The following is a 22,857-nucleotide window of genomic DNA, read 5'->3' on the forward strand; positions in this document are numbered from 1 at the left end:
TACATTACCAGTATCATTACATAGACACTCAGTAGCTTTTGCAGATTGGACAGAAACTGAATTAGCGAAGCTAGACAGAAGAACTAGGAAGGAATTCAATATGGAATAAGGTTAATATCAGTAGAATACTGCGTGAAGTTAGCTAGAGTAGATATAGACTCCTATGTAGGTAATAAAGAAAAAAGTTTATTAAAAGCTGCTAGAGTTACAGCAAGACATAGCGAAACCAAAAAGCCAAGCGAAGTTCAAAACCAGAAGAAAGAACAAAAGTTATCTGACTGGAAGGAGAAGGCTTTACATGGTAGGTTCCCAAAGATAGTTGCAGCAAATAGTAGTAATGAGACATGGTTATGGTTGTAGAAAGGAAGGCTGAAAATGGAGACAGAAATTTTGTTAGTAGCAGCATAAGATCAAGCATTTAGGACTAATTGCATAAAAGCCAAGATAGACAAAAACCAAGTAGGTTCCTGATGTAGGTTACACAAATTAAAAGTGGAAAGTGTTACTCATATAGTAAGTGAATGTAGCATACTAGCACAAAGAGTACAATATATGACAACCTAAGGAGAGTAATCCACTGGGAATTATGTAGAAAGCTAAGTTTTGAACATACTGATAAATGGTATGAACATGAACATAGTAAAGTACTAGAAAGTAAAAAATATAAAATGTTGTGGGACTTTAACATTCAGACTACAGAGTAATAGAAGCTAGAAGTCCTGATTTAGTAGTAGTAGTAGTAGTAGTAGTAGTAGTAGTAGTAGTAGTAGTAGTAGTAGTAGTAGTAGTAGTAGATAAAGAGAATAGAAAGTGCCAGATAATTGGCTTTATAATCCTAAATGGCTTTATAATCACAAATTTTCTATACCTTTCATATCAATATGAGAGGTATAGAAAATTCGCAAAGTATCAGGACCTAGCCATTAGATTACAAAGACTATGGAAAGTGCTGATAAAATGTATCCCAGTAGTTCTAGGGGCATTAGGAACTATCCCTAAAGGTTTGAACGGATGAATAGAAGAAATAGGCATAAAACCCAGTTTGATACAGCTCCAGAAAACGGTGTTATTAGGAACAGCTAGGACACTTAAGAAGTTACTTGTTGTAGCCTAATGTTAGGAATTTTTCTTTTCCAACAGTCTAATAGGTTGTGAGCATATGAATAATAATAATAATAATAATAATAATAATAATAATAATAATAATAATAATAATAATAATAATGATGATGATGATGATGATAATAATAATAATAATAATAATAATAATAATAATAATAATAATAATAATAACCACTATAGGACTGCAAAAATACCTACTTCAGAAGCAATGAAAACTAATACAAATAGCCACAAAACACGAGCGAAACAAAAAACTGTTTTCAGCATTTAAGGAAGAAGAAGAAGAAGAAGAAGAAGAAGAAGAAGAAGAAGAAGAAGAAGAAGAAGAAGAAGAAGAAGAAGAAGAAGAAGAAGAAGAAGAAGAAGAAGAAGAAGAAGAAGAAGAGTGCGATGCAATTGTAATAGATTGTTTATTTGTTTGAAAGATTTTTGACGGCGCTCCTGTCTTTTTCAATGTAAAATGAAGAAATTCAAAAATTCAAAATTATGAACGAAGAGATCCTGCATTCCTATTTTGACAGAATGACATCATCAGTCTTCAATTTTGCAATTGGCAAAACGAAAGCTACCAGCATATTGCAGAAAAATATCTTTGTTTAAAACTAATATTCCTTCAGCCGCCTATTGTATACTTTTATTAACCTCTATTTCTGACTCCAAGAAAACTAACATTGAAGTTTCTAATGCAATAATAAAAATGAAAACATAGTGTCTTAGAAGCCCAAAAAGATTATAAAATCTCTTACAACTTACGGAGTTTCAAATTACAGTATGTGTTATCATGATAGGCTACAGCAAATATTCTGCTCACTACCACAGATTTGCTTGTCAGTTGTTTGACCTTAACCATTTCAGTATCTCCCTTAGTGGCTGATAATATGTGCATCTCTGATCGTGAGCAGAAGCAGTGGGGGAGCATCATAGCCATGTGTTGAAAGGAATTCTTTAGGGTTTGAATAATTCACCTTAGGAAACATGTACCTTTTGAGCGGGATGGCCTATTCGACCTGAAGAAAATTCTAACTAGGTCCCACCTGCGAGGTCACATGCTGCCAATCTTGATCACCATGTCGCGCACATGTGTCTAGAGTACCTTTATCAGATGGGTAGTCAAAAAAATAAATGGAGAGTGCACAGATGAAAAGTTGATACCAGATAACATTGAAAGTCAAAGGTTTTGGAGTGACATCTGGAACAAAGTCAAGGAGCACAAGAAGGATACTACCTCAACTAGTTCAAAAACTAAATTTGTCAATCTACTTCATTTTGGTTAATATAGAAAGAATTGAGGTAACTCCTCCTGAAGATATAGAGTCAAAATTAAAAGAAGAGTGCCATTGTTATCTAGTGAACGATATTTCGACATCTCGTGTATCTTCAACTGGTTCAAAAAATAAATTTGTCAATCTACCAGGCCAGCATCTTAAAAAATGGCAGTAGCCCAACATGTCGATCATATTGTGTCCATCTGCAGCCTTCTTACGCCTACAGAGTATCTCAATGGGCATGTATATTCACTGGGTAATTTGCAAAGACTTGGACCTGCCCCATGATAAAATCTGGTGGAAACACAAACCACCTCCAGTACTTGGAAATGATCACATCTCACTCCTTTGGAACTTTATTGTTCGAACAGACAGAAAGATAGTTGCAAATAGGCCAGATATTACATTCAAGGATTGATTTTAGACAAAAGTCATGCCTCCTCATTGATATGACTGTCCCAATCGACATTAAATCTATCTGTCAAGACCTACCAAAAACTGAGAAACTGAGTAAGTGTAAAGATCTTGGAATAGAAATTCGTAAAATGTGGAACCTCAAGATTGAAACAATACCTGCTGTGATAGGTGCCCTAGGAATGATATCAAAAGGGGCTGATTTCTACCCAGGTGCCAGGAAATCCCAAAATGGAAGAAATTCAGAAAATAGTGCTCAAGGGAACTACTCATATCCTAAGAAAATATTATCTATGTAATCCCCAAAACATTTTAATCTGTAAACAGTATCAGAATACTTTTAAATGTACATAATAGCAAAAACCTTTTATTGTAATCTTAACATCAGACTATCATTAATGGGAGGCAAGAAATTGGCCTGTAATTGTCAGTAGCATTTCCTTTTGATGCATCCTTTAGACACAACACTGTTCATCCTTTTATCAACCACCCCGGGATTTCTTCTCCATTGATCAATGCATTAAAATGCTCTCCGATCAATTTATGGCATCCACTGAACTTTTTTATCAAAAATCCCTGTACACCACCGATAAACTGTACTTGTCCAGAAGAAAGGGTGGAGAGGTTTGATTAGTTACCAGGATTGTATCGAAACAGGAAAACAGCTTAGGGTAGTATGTAAAACGTGCTGTGGTACCATTGTTGAAACACGTAAAGAAGGCCGTAAGAAAAACTTGAAGCGGAAAAGAACACACAAAAAAAAAAGAAACAACATGGAAGAAAACAAACGTACGGTCTGTTTGCATAAGATACGAACGCCAAGACAGATACAGAAAACCGGTGGATATGAATGAGGAGGAGTAACCTGAAGATAGAGACAGAAGCAATTATATGTGCAGCTCAAAAACAAGCGTTAAGAACTAACTATATGAAGTACAGAATCGACAGCACTACCGACAGTGACAAATGCAGAATGTATAGTGAGAGGTGTGAAACAATATGGCACATCGTTAGCGAATACCCGAATTTGGCATTACGCAAATACAAAAGACGCCATGACAATCTGGCAAGAATGATCCATTGTGATCTCTGTGGAAATAATGGCCTGCAAAGAGCAATGACGTGGTATGAGCAAACCCCAGGAGTCATTATAAATAAAAATTGCAAAGTCCTGTGATGCAGTGCGATCTCCTGACCAGACATCGGAAACCGGACATTGTTGTGGGGAAAAAAAGAAAGAACATGCATAATAATCTGCATAGCATGTCCCGGTGACAACGGGATCAAAGAGAAAGAAGAAAAACTGAACAACTATGACGATTTGAAGTGGGAAATACAAAGGTTGTGGTCAATGAGGAGAGTAGACGTGGTACCAATAGCAATTAGCGCACTTGGAAGTATCAGCACTCAACTGCCAACTTAACTTAAAAAGATTGGTACAAATGTAGAACACCTACAAAAATCAGCATTGCTTGGAACTGCAAGAATTCTTCGCAGGGTTCTTGAAACATGACCAGTAAACGAGTGTCATTTAGTCTGCAGAATCTTTGTTGGACAAGCTGACACTTTCCATCATACCGAGTAAAATAAGTTGTGAGTTTTTATCAAATAATAATAATAATCCTAGGCTCCAATAGAGGCAGAACGACTAGATTTCTTCAGGCATCTAGAAAGTTTTCTGGGAACACCCTGCTCTTTAGTGCTAGTGGGGGATTGGAAGGAAGTCTTAGATGTAAGCTGCGACTGTGTGAGTTTAGCAGACAGGTGAGGGGGGCTGCAAAAGGTTGAAAAACCTGCTTAGACGATTCCAACTGTCTGACAGGTATCGACTCGATTTTCCTGATGTACCAGTGTGGACCAGATAAAACTGCATTGGGTCATCCAGTTCGTATCTAGATAGGGTATTCTGTAGAGAAGCAAATAAGGATAACATAGGATATCCACAATTTAGAGTAGTCAGCTACACAGACCATAAATTCGTGATCCGTACAGTCGACTCAGATTGGCTTCATAGACAGAGACTCAGTTACTGGACGCTGAAAGCGTCTTTGCCCACACGCTAAAATTCTGGAGACCGGATAAGTGAATTAGTTAAGCAGACGTTGATGGGGACAATCGTCAACAATAAATAGTGGTGCGCCCTAAAAAGGGCAACTAGAATATCTGCACTGTTGAAACTAGGCTATTTATTTCACCTTCGGTCTTCTCAAAGATCTTTAAGTCGTCCATATTTAATTTTTCTCCACTTTTCAAAATGTACCCCGTTGTCACTTTTTATAGTATTTGTGTGAAAGGTATCATACAAACCACAAACAGCAATGGTGATAGGTTATCTCCTTGAAATATGCCTCTCTTGATGTAAACTTTATTTACACATATTCATATGGAAAGCAGCCCTTTAAAATACCGAGACTGCTACCTTGCTGAACCTATTGTTTAAACACAAGTATATCCGCTCTCTCTCTCTCTCCCTCTCTCTCTCCCTCTCTCTCTCTCTCTCTCTCTCTCTCTCTCCTCTCTCTCTCTCTCTCTCTCCTCTCTCTCTCACCTCTCTCTCTCTCTCTCTCTCTCTCTCTCTCTCTCTCTCTCTCTCTCCTCTCTCTCTCTCTCTCTCGCTCTCTCGCTCTCACACTTTCTTTAATACTTGTAAAGATTACTTGTTGACATCGTAAAATCTCTCAGCTGAAAACACACAGTCGCAGTCCACTTCACAAGTTAGTTTTTTGTTAGATTCAGTTTAAGCCTAAAACGTATCACCTTCTCTTCATATATCTTAAATTCCGAAAATGTATACTTTATTTGTACACATTTATATGGAAAGCAGCCCTTTAAAACATCCAGACTACTCCAGTTCTTCCTCAAACCCCTCGCTCCCACTCCCTACTACTCCGGGCCACTTAAACACTATGCGGGACTAGTCAATCAGATTCAGATTAACTTGCCTGAAACTCTCCTCCCCCAACCCACCTGCTTCTTAGCAGCAGCCTCGGCCAAACTTATAAAGCAAAAACTAATGTTCCTCTAACATAACAAGAAGAAGAAGAAGAAGAAGAAGAAGAAGAAGAAGAAGAAGAAGAAGAAGAAGAAGAAGAAGAAGAAGAAGAAGAAGAAGAAGAAGAAGAAGAAGAAGAAGAAGAAGAAGAGCTGAACGCAAGAAACAGGATCGAAGCGATCAATGCTGTAGCCATACCAGTCGTGACTTACAGTTTCAATATCGTTAACTGGTCAATTACAGAAATATGTAATGTTGACAGAAAAATACGAAAACTGTTGACAATGCATAGAATGCACCACCCTAAGGCAGATATAGAACGTCTTTATCTGCCAAGAAAAGAGGGAGGCCGTGGACTTCTACAGCTGGCATTAACAATGAAGGTAGCCACAATTGGCCTAGACACCTATCTGAAAAACTCTGAGGACTGGATGCTAAAACTTGTCTTAAAACATGAAAGCAAGAAAGCATCTTACTCAGTAACAAAACAGGCAAAGGAATATCTAAGTGAATTCCAACTGCAACAAATTCAAGAATTAGACGAACTAGAAACACCCGCAGAAAAAGCTAAGGGCTTGAAAACCCGTGCTAAAATTGCTGCCTTAGATATTATGACTGATAAATGGCATGGAAAACCTCTCAATGGCAAATACCCAAAGAGAGCGAATAATGCAGATATTAACAAAGCCTTTGCCCATCAATGGCTAATGACCTCTGGCTTGAAATCAGAAACAGAGGGGTTTATCATAGCAGCCCAAGATCAATGCCTACCTACAAAGAACTACCAGTCCAACATATTAAAGAACTGCAGCTTCCCATTATGTCGTATATGCCAACAACAAAATGAGACCATCGATCATGTTGTCTCCATGTGCAGTCTGCTTACGCCTACAGAGTATCTCAACAGGCATGATAGAGCTGCATTCACTGGGTAATATGCAAAAACCTGGACTTGCCCCATGATAAAAACTGGTGGGAACACAAACCACCCCCAGTACTTGAAAATGATCACATCGCACTCCTCTGGAACTTCACCATTCAAACTGACAGAAAGATAGATGCAAATAGGCCAGACATCATACTGAAAGACTTCAGACAAAAATCATGCCTCCTCATTGATATGACTGTCCCAATCGATATAAACGTATCTGTCAAGACCTACCAAAAACTGAGTAAATATAAAGATCTTGAAATAGAAATTAGCAAAATGTGGAACCTGAAGACTAACACAATACCTATTGTCATAGGTGCCCTGGGAATGACAGCGAAACGGGCTGATTACTAGGCATAACACCTATATGAACTTCTAACTTGTCTCATAATGATAATAATAATAATAATAATAATAATAATAATAATAATAATAATAATAATAATAATAACAACAACAACAACAACAACAACAACAACAACAACAATAATAATAATAATAATAATAATAATAATAATAATCCCCTGGTACTGATAGAGTACCAAATTTCTGGCTCTCATCACTCTCATCCGCACACAAAATCTTAGTAGTACTATTTAATAGTATTATGAAAGACCCAGAAAAAACTCCCCATTGGATGGCAAATGGTATTACTTACCTCCTCCCGAAAACTAACGAAACCAAAGATCCAAAAAACTACCGGCCTATAACATGTTTGTCTACTACTTATAAGATTTTGACATCTATTCTAGTGGAGAAAACATATACGTTTATGGAAGAGAATAACCTCTTTCCCACTGAACAAAAAGGATGCAGACGAGGCTCATACGGATGCAAAGATCAGCTCTTAATTAACCGCATGATCCTTGAGAACTGCCATAACAAGCGCAGAAATCTCAGCTCTTCATGGATTGATTATAAAAAAGCCTTTGACAGCATACCACATTCGTGGATTCTAAAATCGCTGGACATTTTCAAAATTTCTCCTGTGAATTCAGATTTTTTCAAGTATAATATGTCCCTATGGAACACGAAGCTGCAATTATATCATTCTAATGGAGTATTGCACTCAAATAATATTAGCATAAACTGTGGCATTTTCCAGGGTGACTCGCTCTCACCACTAATTTTCTGCATAGCACTGATACCACTCTCAAGTGAACTGAATAGAACAGGGTATGGCTATAAAATTGACAACAAGAAAATAAGCCATCTATTTTATATGGATGATTTAAAGCTATATGGCAAAGATGATGAAGAGCTTCAGGGACTATTACATACTGTGAAAGGATTCAGTGATGATATCGGGATGGAGTTTGGCCTTGAAAAGTGTGCCAAAGCCACTTTTAAGAAAGGGAAACTAGTAAAGTCATGTTCAATAGAATTAGATGTCGAAACAGTAATAAAAGAACTTGAGCAGGAACAAACATATAAATACCTAGGAATAAATGAAGGCTCTGGTATCCAGCATGCAAGCATGAAAGAGAAGGTTAGGAAGGAATGTTATAGAAGAGTTCGAGCAGTTCTGAAGTCTGAGCTGAATGCTTATAATAAGGTGTTAGCTATAAATTCCTTAGCAGTCCCAGTTGTTCTTTATAGCTTCAATGTGCTTAACTGGAATACCAGTGAAATAGTCAGAATTGATAGAAAAATCCGCAAGCTACTGACTTGTAATAAGATGCACCATCCAAAGGCAGACGTGGATCGTCTTTACCTCCCCAGAGCTCAGGGTGGTCGAGGCTTGATCCAGCTTGAACTTACGTACAAAACCACCACAATAGGACTGGCCAAATACCTTGAAACAACCAACGATTGGATGCTGAAACTTGTTGAAAAACATGAAAGACCGAAAAGACTTCACTCTATTCTGAAAGAGAGCAAAAAATTCGCTACCGAACTCTTAGATACCCACCAGCTTGATCAGATTGAAGGAAATGCGCCAACTGCTGCTGCAAAGAAAAGAAAATTAATTGCAAAGACAAAAGCACATGAAAAATTAGCTAGCAGATGGGAACAGAAACCTCTGCATGGCAAGTATGTGGCTCGTAGCAAACAAGCTGATGTCGACCAGAAACGCACGCATCAGTGGTTACGAAGTTCAGGGCTAAAAGCAGAGAGTGAAGGTTTCATATTGGCTGCTCAAGACCAAAGCTTATTAACCCGGAACTACCAAGCCAATGTGATAAAAAATGGAGCTGACCCAAAATGCCGATTTTGTAACGATGCGATTGAAACTATAGACCACCTAATCTCAGGGTGTAGAGTGTTAGCACCTGTAGAATATAAAGCAAGACATGACAGAGTTGGACAGTATTTACACTGGACAATATGTCAGCATTATAAAATCAAAAGCGCTGACAAATGGTATAAACACCATCCTGAAGTTGTGACTGAGGGAGAAAATGTATCGATTCTCTGGGACTTCCCCGTACATACCGACAAGACTATAAAAGCTAATAAACCGGATATTATCATAAAAGATCAGACAAAGAAGACGTGTTTATTAATTGACATGAGTATTCCCTGTGATCATAATATAGCGGCGAAAGAATTTGACAAGATCAGTAAATATAAAGACTTGCTAATAGAAATTGAAAAAATGTGGCACCTCAAGGCGACTACCATACCAGTGATTGTAGGATCTCTAGGAATGATAAAAAAAAGGTACTGAAATCTATTTGAAAATGATACCAGGCTTACCATCTCTACTGGAGGTGCAAAAAATCGTGCTAACTGGAACGACTCATGTACTAAGAAGAGCATTATCGCTGTGAAAACAACATCCATTCATGATTTTTTTTTTTCTTAAATACATGTTTTACCTATGAATTTGCGTGTGTAAATTGGCAATGCATACAACGTTTCTCTGCCCTAGGTGTACGGAAAACACTCGGCGAGAAATGGGAAAACATTTGAAGAAAGAAGAAAAAAAAAACATAATAATAATAATAAGTAACTTAACTAGTAAACTATTATTATTGTTGTTGTTGTTTTACTTCTCAGAGCGCTCGGTCTTGTTTGCGCTGGCTGATTCTGTGAGATCTTGCAGCAGCCTGTTGTCAGAGGTCTCACATGGTTTCTTTCCACGCATTATAATCTTTGATAATTGGTTGTTAATTATTGTGGAGGACATTGAACACCGAAATACCAGTCTCAAAATGCTAGCTGTTCCCCAGCAGAGCAGATATTTTGGGGCTTGTTCTGCTCACATGTCAGTTCCAATTTCTTTGACATATTTATCGAACTTGGTCGTTCGTGTTCCGAGTGCCCCCACAATTACTAGGATAACAGATACTCTCCTCATAGTCCACATTCTTGCAATTTCATTTTTTAGTAGTCTGTACTTTTCTTGTCCTTTGTCACTTATACACACATCCCCAGGTATTGCAATATCTAAAATCTTGGTTTCTTTTTTCCTTATCTACCACAACAATGTCTGGTCCCCGAGCGTCGATTAGGTAATTACATTGGTTTGTAAAATCCCACAAGATTTTATTTTCATTGTTGTCGATGACGCCGTCTGGTTCATGTTCGTACCATTTCTGTCCAAGCTGTACATAGTCTCCACTGAACAAAGTTAACCACATTATCGCGCCTCCTTTTGTAGTGCTTTTGGGCCAGCTTGTTACACTCACTCACAATATGTGAGATTGTTTCGTTTTTGCTGCCACGCATCTTACAAAGGGGCAATTCATTGCTCTTATCTCTTTGGAACTTGGTGTAATTAGTTGTCAGAGCTTGTTCCCGAGCACTGCATATTAATGCCTCAGTGCATCCATTCAGATCACTTTTTCTTAGCCATCTCTGAGTGTTGGTCGTACTTTTTCTTCGATTTCTCTTAAGTATTGCCCATGCAGTGATTTCATTTTCCAATTGTTTATTCTTTCTTCTTTATCTTGTTTCTTAAATGTTTGTGTGTGCATCACATTTTCGGTAGGTATTGTATTGTTAATTCTGACAGTGGCAAGTAAGGATTGAGGTTAGTATGTCTTTTTTTGAAGTCGTTCAGCACCATTATATCTATCAGAAGTTGATCTTTTGTCCCCTCGCCTTTTACTTCTGCATCTCTTCTAGCATGTCATTCATTTCCAGGAAGTTACATACATAATTAGATATTATTCCTGTCATCAGCTTCTACATCAGGGGCAGGCAGGTGATAGGACGGTAATTATCCACTGCATTGCCTTTACTGGTATTCTTTTGGCAAACAATTGTTTTACCTGTAGTCAGCCACTTTGAGATTTCCGTCCTGTTTTATCCATTTGCGTGGTTACTCTTCTGTGTAGTGCTGTGAAGGTTTTCAGCCAATATCCTTGTACCCCATCGAGGCCTGATGATTTCCAGTTTGGGATTTTTGTTGTCTGTTCGGTCATCATTTCAGTCGTCATTCTGATATTGCTCTATTTCACTTCATATTTCTCCGATCTTCATTCCTTCACCCATTTAGCATCTTCATTTTGCTTTCTTCTATTATTTCAGATGTTACGCAAAAACTTTCTATTTTCTTCAGTGTCCAGTCTCTCACTGCAGTTAATCTTTCCATTCAGCTGTTGATAACCCTTTTCTGGTCTTGTTGGAACAATCTGTTGATTTTATATCGTTCAATTCTTTGGTCATATTTCTTGATCTTTGTCGCTTTAGCCTGCAATCTTTGTTTCAGCTCTTCATGAACTACATTCACCTCTCCCAGCCCACCTGTTTTTGTTTTGTTTTTTTTTACCAGCAGCCTACCCAAACTTATAAGGCAAATGCTAATATCCATTTAACACAATAACAACAATTAACTTAAGTACTAAACTCTTTTCTTAACACCCCTCTTTACCCCTCCCTCGCGGATATTTTTTCTTCCAAATAATTCTTTTACCAGCTGCAGAGAGCTCTGAACATTGCGTTGGTACCTAGCACAGAATAGCTCACTTAAGTAAAAGAGCCCCTTTTTAGACAAACCCCTCTAGAGATGGTGCCTCGATAAAAATACCAGTGGTTGTAATAACTTATCAACACTTTCCTCTGTATGAGAGTAATGAATAATAGAATTAACACAAACAACGGCGTAAATGAGGACGGAACTACATGTGGCGGCCTTTCGGCCGGCAGGTGCCCTGTGGGTGAACAGCACAAGCCTAGTCGTCAATATACGGCTGCTAGAACAAAATCGATTAAGTCGATGAATACAGCTGTCATGGAATGTTCATTTTGGGTAGACCCAAAATGGAGGGAGACCCATATGAGGATATAGAAAGAAGATGCATGGCATATGGATGGAAAAGCAGGACTCAGATATTATGGAACAGAGACTCTATGACCAGATAAGAGCAATAAGGAAGAAAAGATAGCTAACAGTATTAGAGCTTGATGAGATTAGGAAGAGGGTGATGATCAAAAACATGGGGAGCGATGTAGAAGTAGATACAGAGAAAGTTGACGGTGCTGCATTTAATGAGAGCACGCGGGAGAAGAATAATGTCTTAAGCCCTGAGTGTAGGGAAGGATTATTATCATTATTATTATTCAGTAGTCATAATTTTATCACATGCTTTCACTGCAATACCGAATGCAACTCTGTGTGCCTTGGGTATGTGCTGTGGTTTACTATGATGCCTTTATTGAAAGTGTTTTACGTAGGATGTGTGCGGTGCCTAGTGGTTCTATCTTCTGTATGTTATATATACTTGTTAGTCCTGGTGTTTTTGCTGAATATTTTTTTATCATACCTAATGTGCCTACTATGATAGGAATTGTTTCTGCTTTTAGACTCCACATTCGAGTTGCCTCTATTTCCAGATCTTTATATTTTGATAGTTTCTTCATTGCTTTTAAAGAAGCGTTGTCATATGTTGGCATTGATACATCAATTAGACAGCATTTTTGTCTTGATGATCTCTGACAACTATATCCGACCTATTGGCCTTAATTTCTCTATCTGTGTGTATTGGCATATCCCCTAGTGTGTTTGGTTTCTCATTTTCTGTGACCTTTTCTGGCGTGTGCTTATACCATTTTTTTTCTGTTGTTGTTCCATAGTGTTAGCATAGCTTCCAGTGTATATAGGTCCCAACTCTGTCGTGTCTCTGAATATATTCCTTCTTAGCCAGGACTGGGCAGCCAGAGACAATATGATTTATTGTTTCTTGCCCCTCGTCACATATTCTGCAGTTACTTGTTATGTTTCTTTTCATTATATGTTTTTGGTAATTTCTGGTGGGGAGGTTTTGGTCTTGTGCAGCAATTAAAAATCCTTCAGTCTCTGCTTTGAGTCCTGAGCTTCTCAGCCATTATTGGGATTTTGCTTTGTTTATTTCTTTTGCATGAAAGGGCTTTTTTTGCCATCGTTTTATCATGATCCGTTCCCGTTCCATTTTCGGTCTGGATGTCAGCTTTTGTTGTTTATTCTTTATATTTTCATAGTTGTTAGGTACTATGACTATTTTTTGTATTTGTAAGCTTTCTTAAAGACTGAAAACAGTTTTGTGTTTTGTTCGTGTTTTGTGGCTATTTGTATTAGTTTTCCTTGCTTCTGAAGTAGGTATTTTTTGTAGTCCTATGGTGGTTATTTTGTAATAGTTTTCTGGCTTCTACCACCTTCCATACGTTGTATATATAACCTTTCTACGTCAGATTTTGGGTGGTGCATCTTAAATCCTGTCATTATTTCTCTTGTTTTCCTGTCTATTTTGATTAGTTCATTTAGTGTCCAGTTAAGGATATTGTAGCTGTAACTTATAATTGGGACAGCTATAGTGCTGATACCTATTATCTTGTTTTATGAATTCAGCTCTGTTTTCAGTATTAATCTAACTCGTCTATAGTATTCTTTTTTTTATTTTTTCTTTCATTTGTGTGCGTTGTATCGCATCTAGTTCATTGATTCCTATGTCTGGCTTTGGTCTAATTCTCTTATTCTCCCATCCAGTTCTGTTTGAAAGGGCTAAAGACAGACACTTTCCTCTTTGGCCAAGCCCTCATCAACTTTTTCAAGTTTCACTTGAAAAGGAAGTTGAGGGTGGAGAGGAAAGTGTTACCTTGTAGCAAGTTTGTTGAAAGGTAGATGAATGTTGGAAGAATGGCCAGTGTGAAAGGACCAATTCTGAGCGTGAACCTTTAAAAAGGATTTTTAAGTTTTTCCACGAGGACCTTAAGGCGCCTCCCCTATTGGGAGTTTTTATTAGTTTAATTTTTTAATTGCTATTTATATTGTTTACACGCGGAAAACCCATTGTATCGTCCTGTTTTTGACTTTTATATTGTTGTATGCCATTTAATGTTTTGTATGTGGGTCCTTGTGGCTAATAGAAGAATTTATTATTGTTGTTGTTGTTGTTTTGTTGTTTTGTTGTTGTTGTTATTATTATTATTTCTTTTAACTCATGTTTTTGGAACTCATGGAGTCTTGCATGCGTACCTGCAGCCTATGGTACCATGCTCTCTATTCATCTCAATTATCTAATACTTTCCTGATGATTTGGGCCATGCAAAGGAAGCAGACTTTTTGTAACAGCTTCATTGGGCACTCTATTATTATTGTTGTTGTTGTTGCTGCTGCTATTGCGTATATGTATATTTGCCTACTTGTATGGGAGCAGTAGTACGAAAACAGCTCTACATACATCACTCTGTATTTTAATTTTTTCAAATCTGCATCAGATATGTGATTACATTGTCATTTATCAATTTCTATTTAAACACTTCTCCACGTTTAAGGGTATATTGGCTGCTTTAAAGATGGACGTCCTCCTGCAATAGAAAATCGTTACTGGAGAGAAGATAAAATGACTATAGAAAAATGTCAGAATCACTGTCGAGAAAGACGCACAAAATATGCTGGTCTGCAGGTAAATAAATACAACTTAATGTTTGAATATTCTAATGTTCTTCTATGTATATCTATTGAGGTTATAAAATATATGTATACACACAGATGTGTGCGCGCGCGCGTGTGTGTGTGTGTGTGTGTGTGTGTGTGTGTGTGTATACAACATAGGTGAACATTTCTCCATTAACTACAAGAAATTGTTAGCAATAGTTTAAGAGTACTTTATAGTTATGCAAATTACAAGTATTCCAACTAAACTGCCAGAGGAAAATTCTGGAAACAACGATTCAAGCCTGCTCAATCAGCGTCATTATTTATGTGGTCAAGTCCATTAATGACACATAATCGAGTTGTCTGCGAACCCCACTGAGCGTGATTTGCTTTGTAGTTTTAACGATAGCTTGCTATTCTCTTTTTTTCGGCTAAAAATTGTTTAAAAGAGACGTAGGGGAGAAAAATTTGATTCTGTCTGATAAAGCATGGCGATGTAATGTACGAGGTTCAAAGAAAATTACGAGGTTCAAAGAAAATTCATGTCGCTATAAGAAAATGGCGAAGGTTATATCTGAGCCAACTACAGCATATTATTGATATTTACTTCACACACAGTGAAAGGCTGAAAATTACAAACATTTTCCCGATATTTGAAATATAAATGCTCTAATCATTCCAGCTCTGTTATCATCTGTTCATTTTATTCATTTATAAATATTTGGCCTTGTGCTAATTTCATATTTCATAAATTAATAATTTAATTACCATCCAAGTATAACGAAACGCTATCAGGTATCGCACTTTATATGAGGTGGTTATATTTATCTTCCGTTTCGTTGATAGATAAGTAAAATTGGCGCAGCGTCCGATAAAATGCCTTCAAATCCTGCCCAAACCTTCCATTCTCCTAGAATCCATAAAGTAAAATACCAGTCAGTGATAAATTGTAGGGGTCGATTTCATTGACTTTACAAAACTGTGTCAGTTTCAACCAAATTAGAAGTCATTATTTACATCTTAATTCAGATGCCATTGAAATTTGTATATGCCATGCCATTTAATTGTTTGATTGTTTTATTATATATTTTGAACCGCTAAAATTTAGCATGGTCAACTATGTTACTGTGGCAACACTTATGAGATATATGGTCCTTTAGGCAGAGATCATTGTAACATAGAATGTGCTGGAGATCCTACGGAATTCTGTGGAGGGTACCTTGCTAATTCAGTTTTTAGTACACGTGAGTATTATTTCGTTCTGCGTTGATTTTATTTTATTAACACAGCCAAAATAGCAAGATCGTACATAAGTTAGGTGATGATGATGATGATGATGATGATGATGATGATGATGATGATGATGATGATGAGGAGGAGGAGGAAGAGGAGGAGGAGGAGGAGGAGGAGGAGGAGGAGGAGGAGGAGGAGGAGGAGGAGGAGGAGGATTTGATATCATTGGTTGTCGATGGCAAACTTTGCATGAACTAAATTCTTGGACTTGTATTAATGAGTGCTAATGAGTAGAAAAGAAAAAAGAGATGATGTTCAAGTCAGAAATTTGAATTTGAATTTGAATTTGAATTTGAATTTGAATATTCAGCGATCCTCTAATCCTTTTCCAGTTTTCAGTTTTCTGATCCTATCAGGGAAAACTATAACTTTCTCTTCCTGTAAGGATTTCGTTCATGTGACTATAACATTTTTAAAATATTATGTATTTGACATCGTGTAAGGCCAACCTGTTGTCATCCACTTCAACACGACAGACCTTTCCATCATTCACTTAGTAAGTAGAACTTCATCCTCAAGGAAATGGAGGGAACAACATTTAATATTCGAACTTGGCACTTTGTCATCGACAAATGAACGTTTATCCTTCCACTCCTACACACACACACATCCTTTTAATCTTATACATACACATATGTATGTAATTATACAGTTTAATTTCAAGATTTCTTGCCAATAAAGAAAGAGCCGGTTTCTAACCTAGATCTAACGCTCATTCATTGGAACAATATCAACAAGGTATGTATGTATGTATGTATGTAAAAAGTACGATTCCTTTTAAGAAAGTTATCCCCTGCCGAACACGAACAATATAGTAATTATATTCTACCAAAGAAGCCAGGTGAGATTTGTTTCGATGCAACAATAGTTTATCGAAAATTTTCAGTGAAAGAAGTTCCCTGTTTTATATTCGCTGGCAGTGTTTAAATTTGGTCAAAAAAAGGTAATGAAGATTTCGTTGTTCATGCTGGAGTGGTATGAGAAATTCCAATTCAGTGAGTTGACCCCGGACATGTTTAAGTCTTTAATTTTTAGTTGAAGGGCTTACTGCAAGCAAAGATGGAGATATACATTCCCGGATATTTACAAAATGAGCACAGGACCAAAATTTAACTCTACAGGCAGTAGCAAAAGAATGTCAGAGGATTGTTAATCTATTCATAACGCAAATAAAATTGAAGAGAAAGATTGTTCTGATTCAAGCGTGTCGACCGGTAACGAATAAGAAAATAAACAAAACATATCAAAAGCAAATCCATGTTATGGGTGCAAGGGTCTATATTTTAAAAATAACTGATTTAAAAATATAAAATGCTATAAGTGTGGTAAAACGCTTCAACAGAAAAAAATCACGTAAACGGATTATCGTTGACAAAAAAATACGAATGAGCCTCAAAGAAAATTTTGTATATGTAAAAATTAATAACACAAATATAAAATTACAATTGGATACAGGCAGCGATATCTCAATAATTAAGACAGATACATGGAAAAAGATCGGGAAACCTAAATTAAACCTCGAAAATTGCCCGTGGTGTTTCAGGAAAAAAATTATATTTTAAGTTTTTCTGTTAAATAATACAACAAACTTGTTTGGTACTGACTGGATGGAATTGCTTAATTTATGGGAACCCCCACCCATAAATCTTTGCTATGAAGATGTAAAAGTGTTTTTCCAGTACAAATAAGTCGTCAGACGAATTGAAGAAAATACTTTTTTAAAGATTTTTCCTGAAAAAGTAGGTCAGTGTATCAAAACAGAGGTACGGTTTCAAATACAAGAAAACTCCATACTAACATTTAGACAAAAACGAACTGTACCATGTTTAGCATTAGAACAGATAAAGTTTAGATAGACTAGAAAAAATGGGACTTATCCAAAAAATGGAATACTTTGAATGGGCATCACCAACTATATTCATTAAGACAACGAATAATAAAATCAGAGTATACTGGAATTGAACCCAAGGCGAGATATTAAAACTCAGAGGAGACTTCAATTCTCAAAAGGGGAGAAGATAGGGGACACTGATTCTAAAAAGGGGAGATGTCGTGGAAGGATTCCGACAACCTGCTAAGTAACTAAAGGTGGACTGATTCATTGTTATGAAACAAAGAACTGTCAGCGATTGGCAGTTCGGTGTTAGTAGCAGTTCACTATGAGCCTTTGATAAAGAGTGTTCAGGCTCGTGTAATAGTAACAGTATTGTGTCGTGTATATACTTTCTTCCCTCATTCTTCGTTATATTATATATCCAATACAAGGATATAAAAGCTATTTAGGCAATGTGTTACATAGCCCAGTGCCCCAATAATTAGAGGTATTAACTTGAACTTGTAATCTGGATAGAGTAACTGCAAATTTTTCGATAGTAGAGCACAGGTATTTTCTTTTTATGTCAATATCCGCTGGGTAGCTGATTTCCACAGCTGTACACAGTTTCTCTTCTCTATCTCAAATCATTATATCAGGTCTATTGTGTTTACATTTTATTAAGATTTTCACTGAGACATTCCACCAGTACTCCTTTTTATTATGAGTGACTATGTCTTCCACCATACTGTGGGTTCGTATTTTTTATCCTCGAGGGTTATCCTTCCGACGGATCTCATTATACTGTATCCATGTCCCATCGGTAGATAATGCCTTGATGACATTTTCAGACAACTGCTTATGTTGTGGGTAATATCTTCAGTGTTAATTCCACTAAGTCTGCATCAGTTGTCACATTTTACTGTTTTTCCTTCATCTCTGTACCTTTTGTGCATTAGGTTGATATTTCCTGGATTACAAACGCATAACTTTCACAGCGGGAGTTAGTAATCCGGTTGTTGGTCCATGATGGACTGTTTTGATGATCAATATTATTGTTATCTCGGAGCTTTCTAATATATCCATGCATGGTTTTCTGCTAATATACACTCATTCTTTCATCTGATGATACAGTCATGCAACTTCTTTGAGTATGGAATGCTGCTGAAGGAGATACTTTCCAAGTCTTATGATGTTATCAGCCTCGTGTATGCAAACTTGGTCAAGGGATGCACTTCGGCACTTAGTGATTAATAGATGTTGCCGAAGGATATCATACGACGTTCAAAGGCAGTCTGGATCGATGTTTAGCCTTTGCTGCCTAGTTTTTATTTTAGGGAGAGGCGGTCTACGTCACTGTTGATGTGGAAATTATATGTGGTGGTTAATATCTTCCAGGTTTACATATGTGCATGTTCATATATATTTACATTGTAGACGCAGTATGATCGAATGGTTAAGAAATTTGCATACTCAGTCACACTAGTCTACGGACTTTCTGACTGAATGGCATTGTGAGCAAGTATCTTTCACAATATTTTCTAGTTCAGTCAACTCTTGTGAGTGAAGCTGGGTAGACAGAAACTGTACAGAAGCCCGCCAGTTGAACTGGACATTTAATTCAAAAGTATAGCCTTGTTAGATCCGGTATCATACTGATTCTGCCTGCGAACTAAGTTAAGGGTAAACATCTGCTGTGCGAGAGTACGACGCTGCCTGGCGAGAATGAACTGAACCACTACATACAGATAGCAGCGATCTGAGTAAGTGAGGCAGTTCGTTTCGGCGGGTAGTTAGTGTTAGTTCGTTTGTAGTGGTCGGTTCATTTTTGTATTCAAAATTGGGTTTAGCTGTTATTTGCTGATGTTACACCGTAAGGTATTGTTAATTTGTTGAATTGTTGGTTGAAATTTTTTGCCTGCTTGTGGGCGTTGTTAAAGGGTTATGTGTGGGGGAAAGATTTGAACACGCATGTTATTAATTGCTATAAAATTTTTTGTGAACTGGTTTTTTACCGAGTCATCGGATAATTAATATAATAATTAAGAATTTTTTGAAAAGATTCAGCATGGAATCAAATCCAGCAATGGAATTAACAGTGAATGCTGAGTTAAAAGGGAATACCGGAGAAAAGAGAAATTATGCTGACATAATGAATGTGTTGCATCAAAACTGACTACCGAATGTGTCGTATCAAGAACCGACTACCAAGCTTGCTACGGCATGCTTACAATTGATGGGGGAGATGTTCGCGTCTCTTCCCCCAAACCCAAAGTGAAATAATGATGCTGAGAAACAATAGAACTGTTGTGCATAAATACTTCGATGTTTCAGAAAAAAATCGCGTATCTTGAAAAGGATAAAATTGAAAAGTGTCTCGGGCCGATTATATTACGTATGTGGCCTCCATCGAAGTAAGGTTTATCAACACTGAAAAAGCGAAGGAACATTCTGTGGCAACGCTCAAAACGAAGGAAGTGGTTCTACTCCCCTCATATCTGGGCCGCAGAACGTTCGGGATCAGAATTGAAGGAGTACCGCCAGAAGCTGACTTGAGGTGGATCATTGCGGCGCCCTGCTACAGCAGAGAGGATAAACTTAACATCCTACAGATAACGTGCTCTGTTCTGTCAAAATTGGTCCGGGCAGAGCGTAGACAACTTAATACAAGCAACACCGACTGACCTCGAAGAAACCACAGAAAAAGCGGAGGAGAAAGCCGAAGAAAAACAAAGCAAATGAAGAGAAACCAAAAACAGAAGAAAAGTGAAAAGATTGGGACAAGTGAAGTTCCCCCTCCGGCAGGCGACATGGAGGTCGTTATAACGGAGGAGGAATTCACGGAAGTAACCAGGAAGTGACCAAAAAGACAATGTGTCACCTATACCCTACCAACCTACTACACCCACAAAAAACGTACCAAAGCACAAAAACTCCGCCCCTTTACTCATACGGCCCCAGCAGACACAATCACACTGGTCAAATATAATTCAAAGGACAACTACTTGCATAACAATAGCAAAACACCACATGTCAAAAATTTATGGCACAAGCGAGTATGCCCACATTGACTTAAAATTATATAAGCAGTTAAAAGAAAGAAGGGTGGAGGGAATTATTAAAGTCTGTGAGCTACCGAGGCTCATAGATCCTCATAGATCTTAGATCACATAGTATGAATGTGATGGTGGCTACAGAAACCAAACTGAACGACCTGCGAACTGAATAACTATGAGAAAATAATGTCTCCTAGCCAAACGGGAGGCCGAGGGGGTTAGTAGTGTTGCTCTGTAAATGCTTGGCTCTGCAGACAAGAACAATCTTTATTGATCCAGAAGGTAAGTTGGTTGTTCTCGACTTGACACACAGCGGTTGATAGGTATCTATGTGCTTTGTGGTACCGGTAAACAAAACGATTTCTATCAATGCCTCGGGAACTTTCTCGTGATGTCAAAGATATTAATCGTGTTAGGTGACTTTAACGCTATTCTGGACGCACGCCTGGATAGCGTTGGCTCGGCAAATAGGAAGGAAAGCTCAAGCCTCATTGATCTTCGTAAACGATTTCAGCTAGCAGATCGTTACAGACTGGACCACTCGAACGCCCTAGTGTGGACCTAGACTCATGGCGACGGGTCGCGGAGGTCTTATCTAGACAAGAGATAAGTCAAGTTTTAGCAGTCCACAGTGTCTTCTGGACCCCTACACGGATCACAAATTAGTGACGTACAGGAAGGTCATATATAGAGTACATAGACAGTGACCCGGTTATTGGAAGCTAAACAAGGCTATCTTGACGTGAGGCATACCGTAACTGTATTAAGGAGTTAGTTCAGAAGGCTTTAACTGACGCCCTGTTGAACAACCGGTGGTGGTTGGCCCTCAAACGAGCCATACGTTTTGAGTCAATTAGGTTTAATCGTCAGCGCTAAGTAAAGATAAAGCAAGAATAGAGGCCGATCTACTAAAGGACTTAGAAGAGGCGTTGAGGTTTGGCTCTGCATTCCAAGTTGTGGCAGTGATATTTTCAAAAAAGGAAAACACGAACTCTCTATATTTTGTCTGTCCTTGTACTGTCCCCTCTTCGTTATGCCCAGTGTTGCAAAGAAAGAAAAAGTTCGTGCTAGTTCCACAGTCGTGTATTGATAGTTCAAACTTCACAGTTCGAGCTAGCGCATTGGATTGTTGGTTCTTAAAAGATTGTTACGTTATGTGTGGTTTGTTTCGATTATATATCTGCTGCAGTGTATTCATTTATCAATCTATACTATAAATTGCAGTGTTCTTGATTGCTTGCTTGCTTGATTGATTGATTGAGTGAGTGTCGGCAGATTCACTCGAGAACGGTGCAGTGGAATCGCGTGAAATTCAGCACAGAGCGGCAGCATGGTCCGCTCATGTTCAGGAGATTTTTATTGCCCTCCAACTCCCATGGTTACCGAGATAATCGATTACTTTTTAAGATAGGAATATCCCATTCAAAGTGGGGAGGGGCGATTTTGTTGCCTTTCCCATGCGCGAAATTTTACGTAAAACCTGCACAATAAAGATTATTTTTTTCCAAGTAATGGGGCTGGGTTTGTTTTTCGAAAATTTTAATCAGAGGCACAGAAAAAAAATAATTTCAATTTTTTGTGCATTAAAAAAAAAGCTATAGCTTACGCTCTTTCTAATTACTGTTTTTTTAGCTTCAGTTACAAATGTCTTCAAACGTCGACATTCAAACAGCTTTTCCATATTGAGACAAACAGACTCTGCACAATTGTATCCATCCGGGAACGCATTTTCAATAATTGAAATTCACAATTCTAATCAGTGTACATGAACATCCAACCTATGATTGATCTTGAACAGTTTCGATTAACATTCTTGTGTCGCCAATACAACAACCGCACTACCATATATTTTTCTTTTAAGGCGGTTATACCACAAATAAGGTTCCGTGACTACATGGGGCTATGGGTACACACGTGAAGTTAGTTTTACAATATCGACCCGCAAAATCCTTAGCATCGTATTGTTTTTAGGTTGTTCTTACTTTTTTTTTTGTTGTTGGAATTTTTGTTTTTTTATTTTTAGTTCTTTTTATTATTCAAAATATACATAGGAAATAGCCTTTAACCAAATCCACCACACTGCCCGAGTGAAACCGGGAAAAACAGCTAGTAAAGATATAACAACATCTGTGTGGAATACGCAACTCCTTTACAATGAGCTTAATAG

General features: G+C 37.6%; 1 protein-coding gene across 9 annotated transcripts in view; it reads left to right on the top strand.

Moving 5' to 3' along the window:
* Positions 1–22,857, top strand: part of LOC106869731 (uncharacterized) — a 179,232-nt gene that overhangs the window by 133,095 nt on the left and 23,280 nt on the right. For all 9 annotated transcript variants that reach the window (XR_016244001.1, XR_016244002.1, XM_089361593.1 and 6 more), the window contains 2 exons: positions 14,426–14,556; positions 15,637–15,772. Coding sequence is in view for 7 of the 9 variants with exons in the window: in XM_089361593.1 (XP_089217719.1) it covers positions 14,426–14,556; positions 15,637–15,772 (267 nt within the window). In the remaining 2 variants the exon portion in view is untranslated. The remainder of the gene's footprint in view (positions 1–14,425; positions 14,557–15,636; positions 15,773–22,857) is intronic.

This window comes from Octopus bimaculoides, chromosome 13, assembly GCF_046866305.1.
Source record: "Octopus bimaculoides isolate indiv1 chromosome 13, ASM4686630v1, whole genome shotgun sequence".
Classification (NCBI taxonomy): Eukaryota; Metazoa; Mollusca; class Cephalopoda; order Octopoda; family Octopodidae; genus Octopus; species Octopus bimaculoides.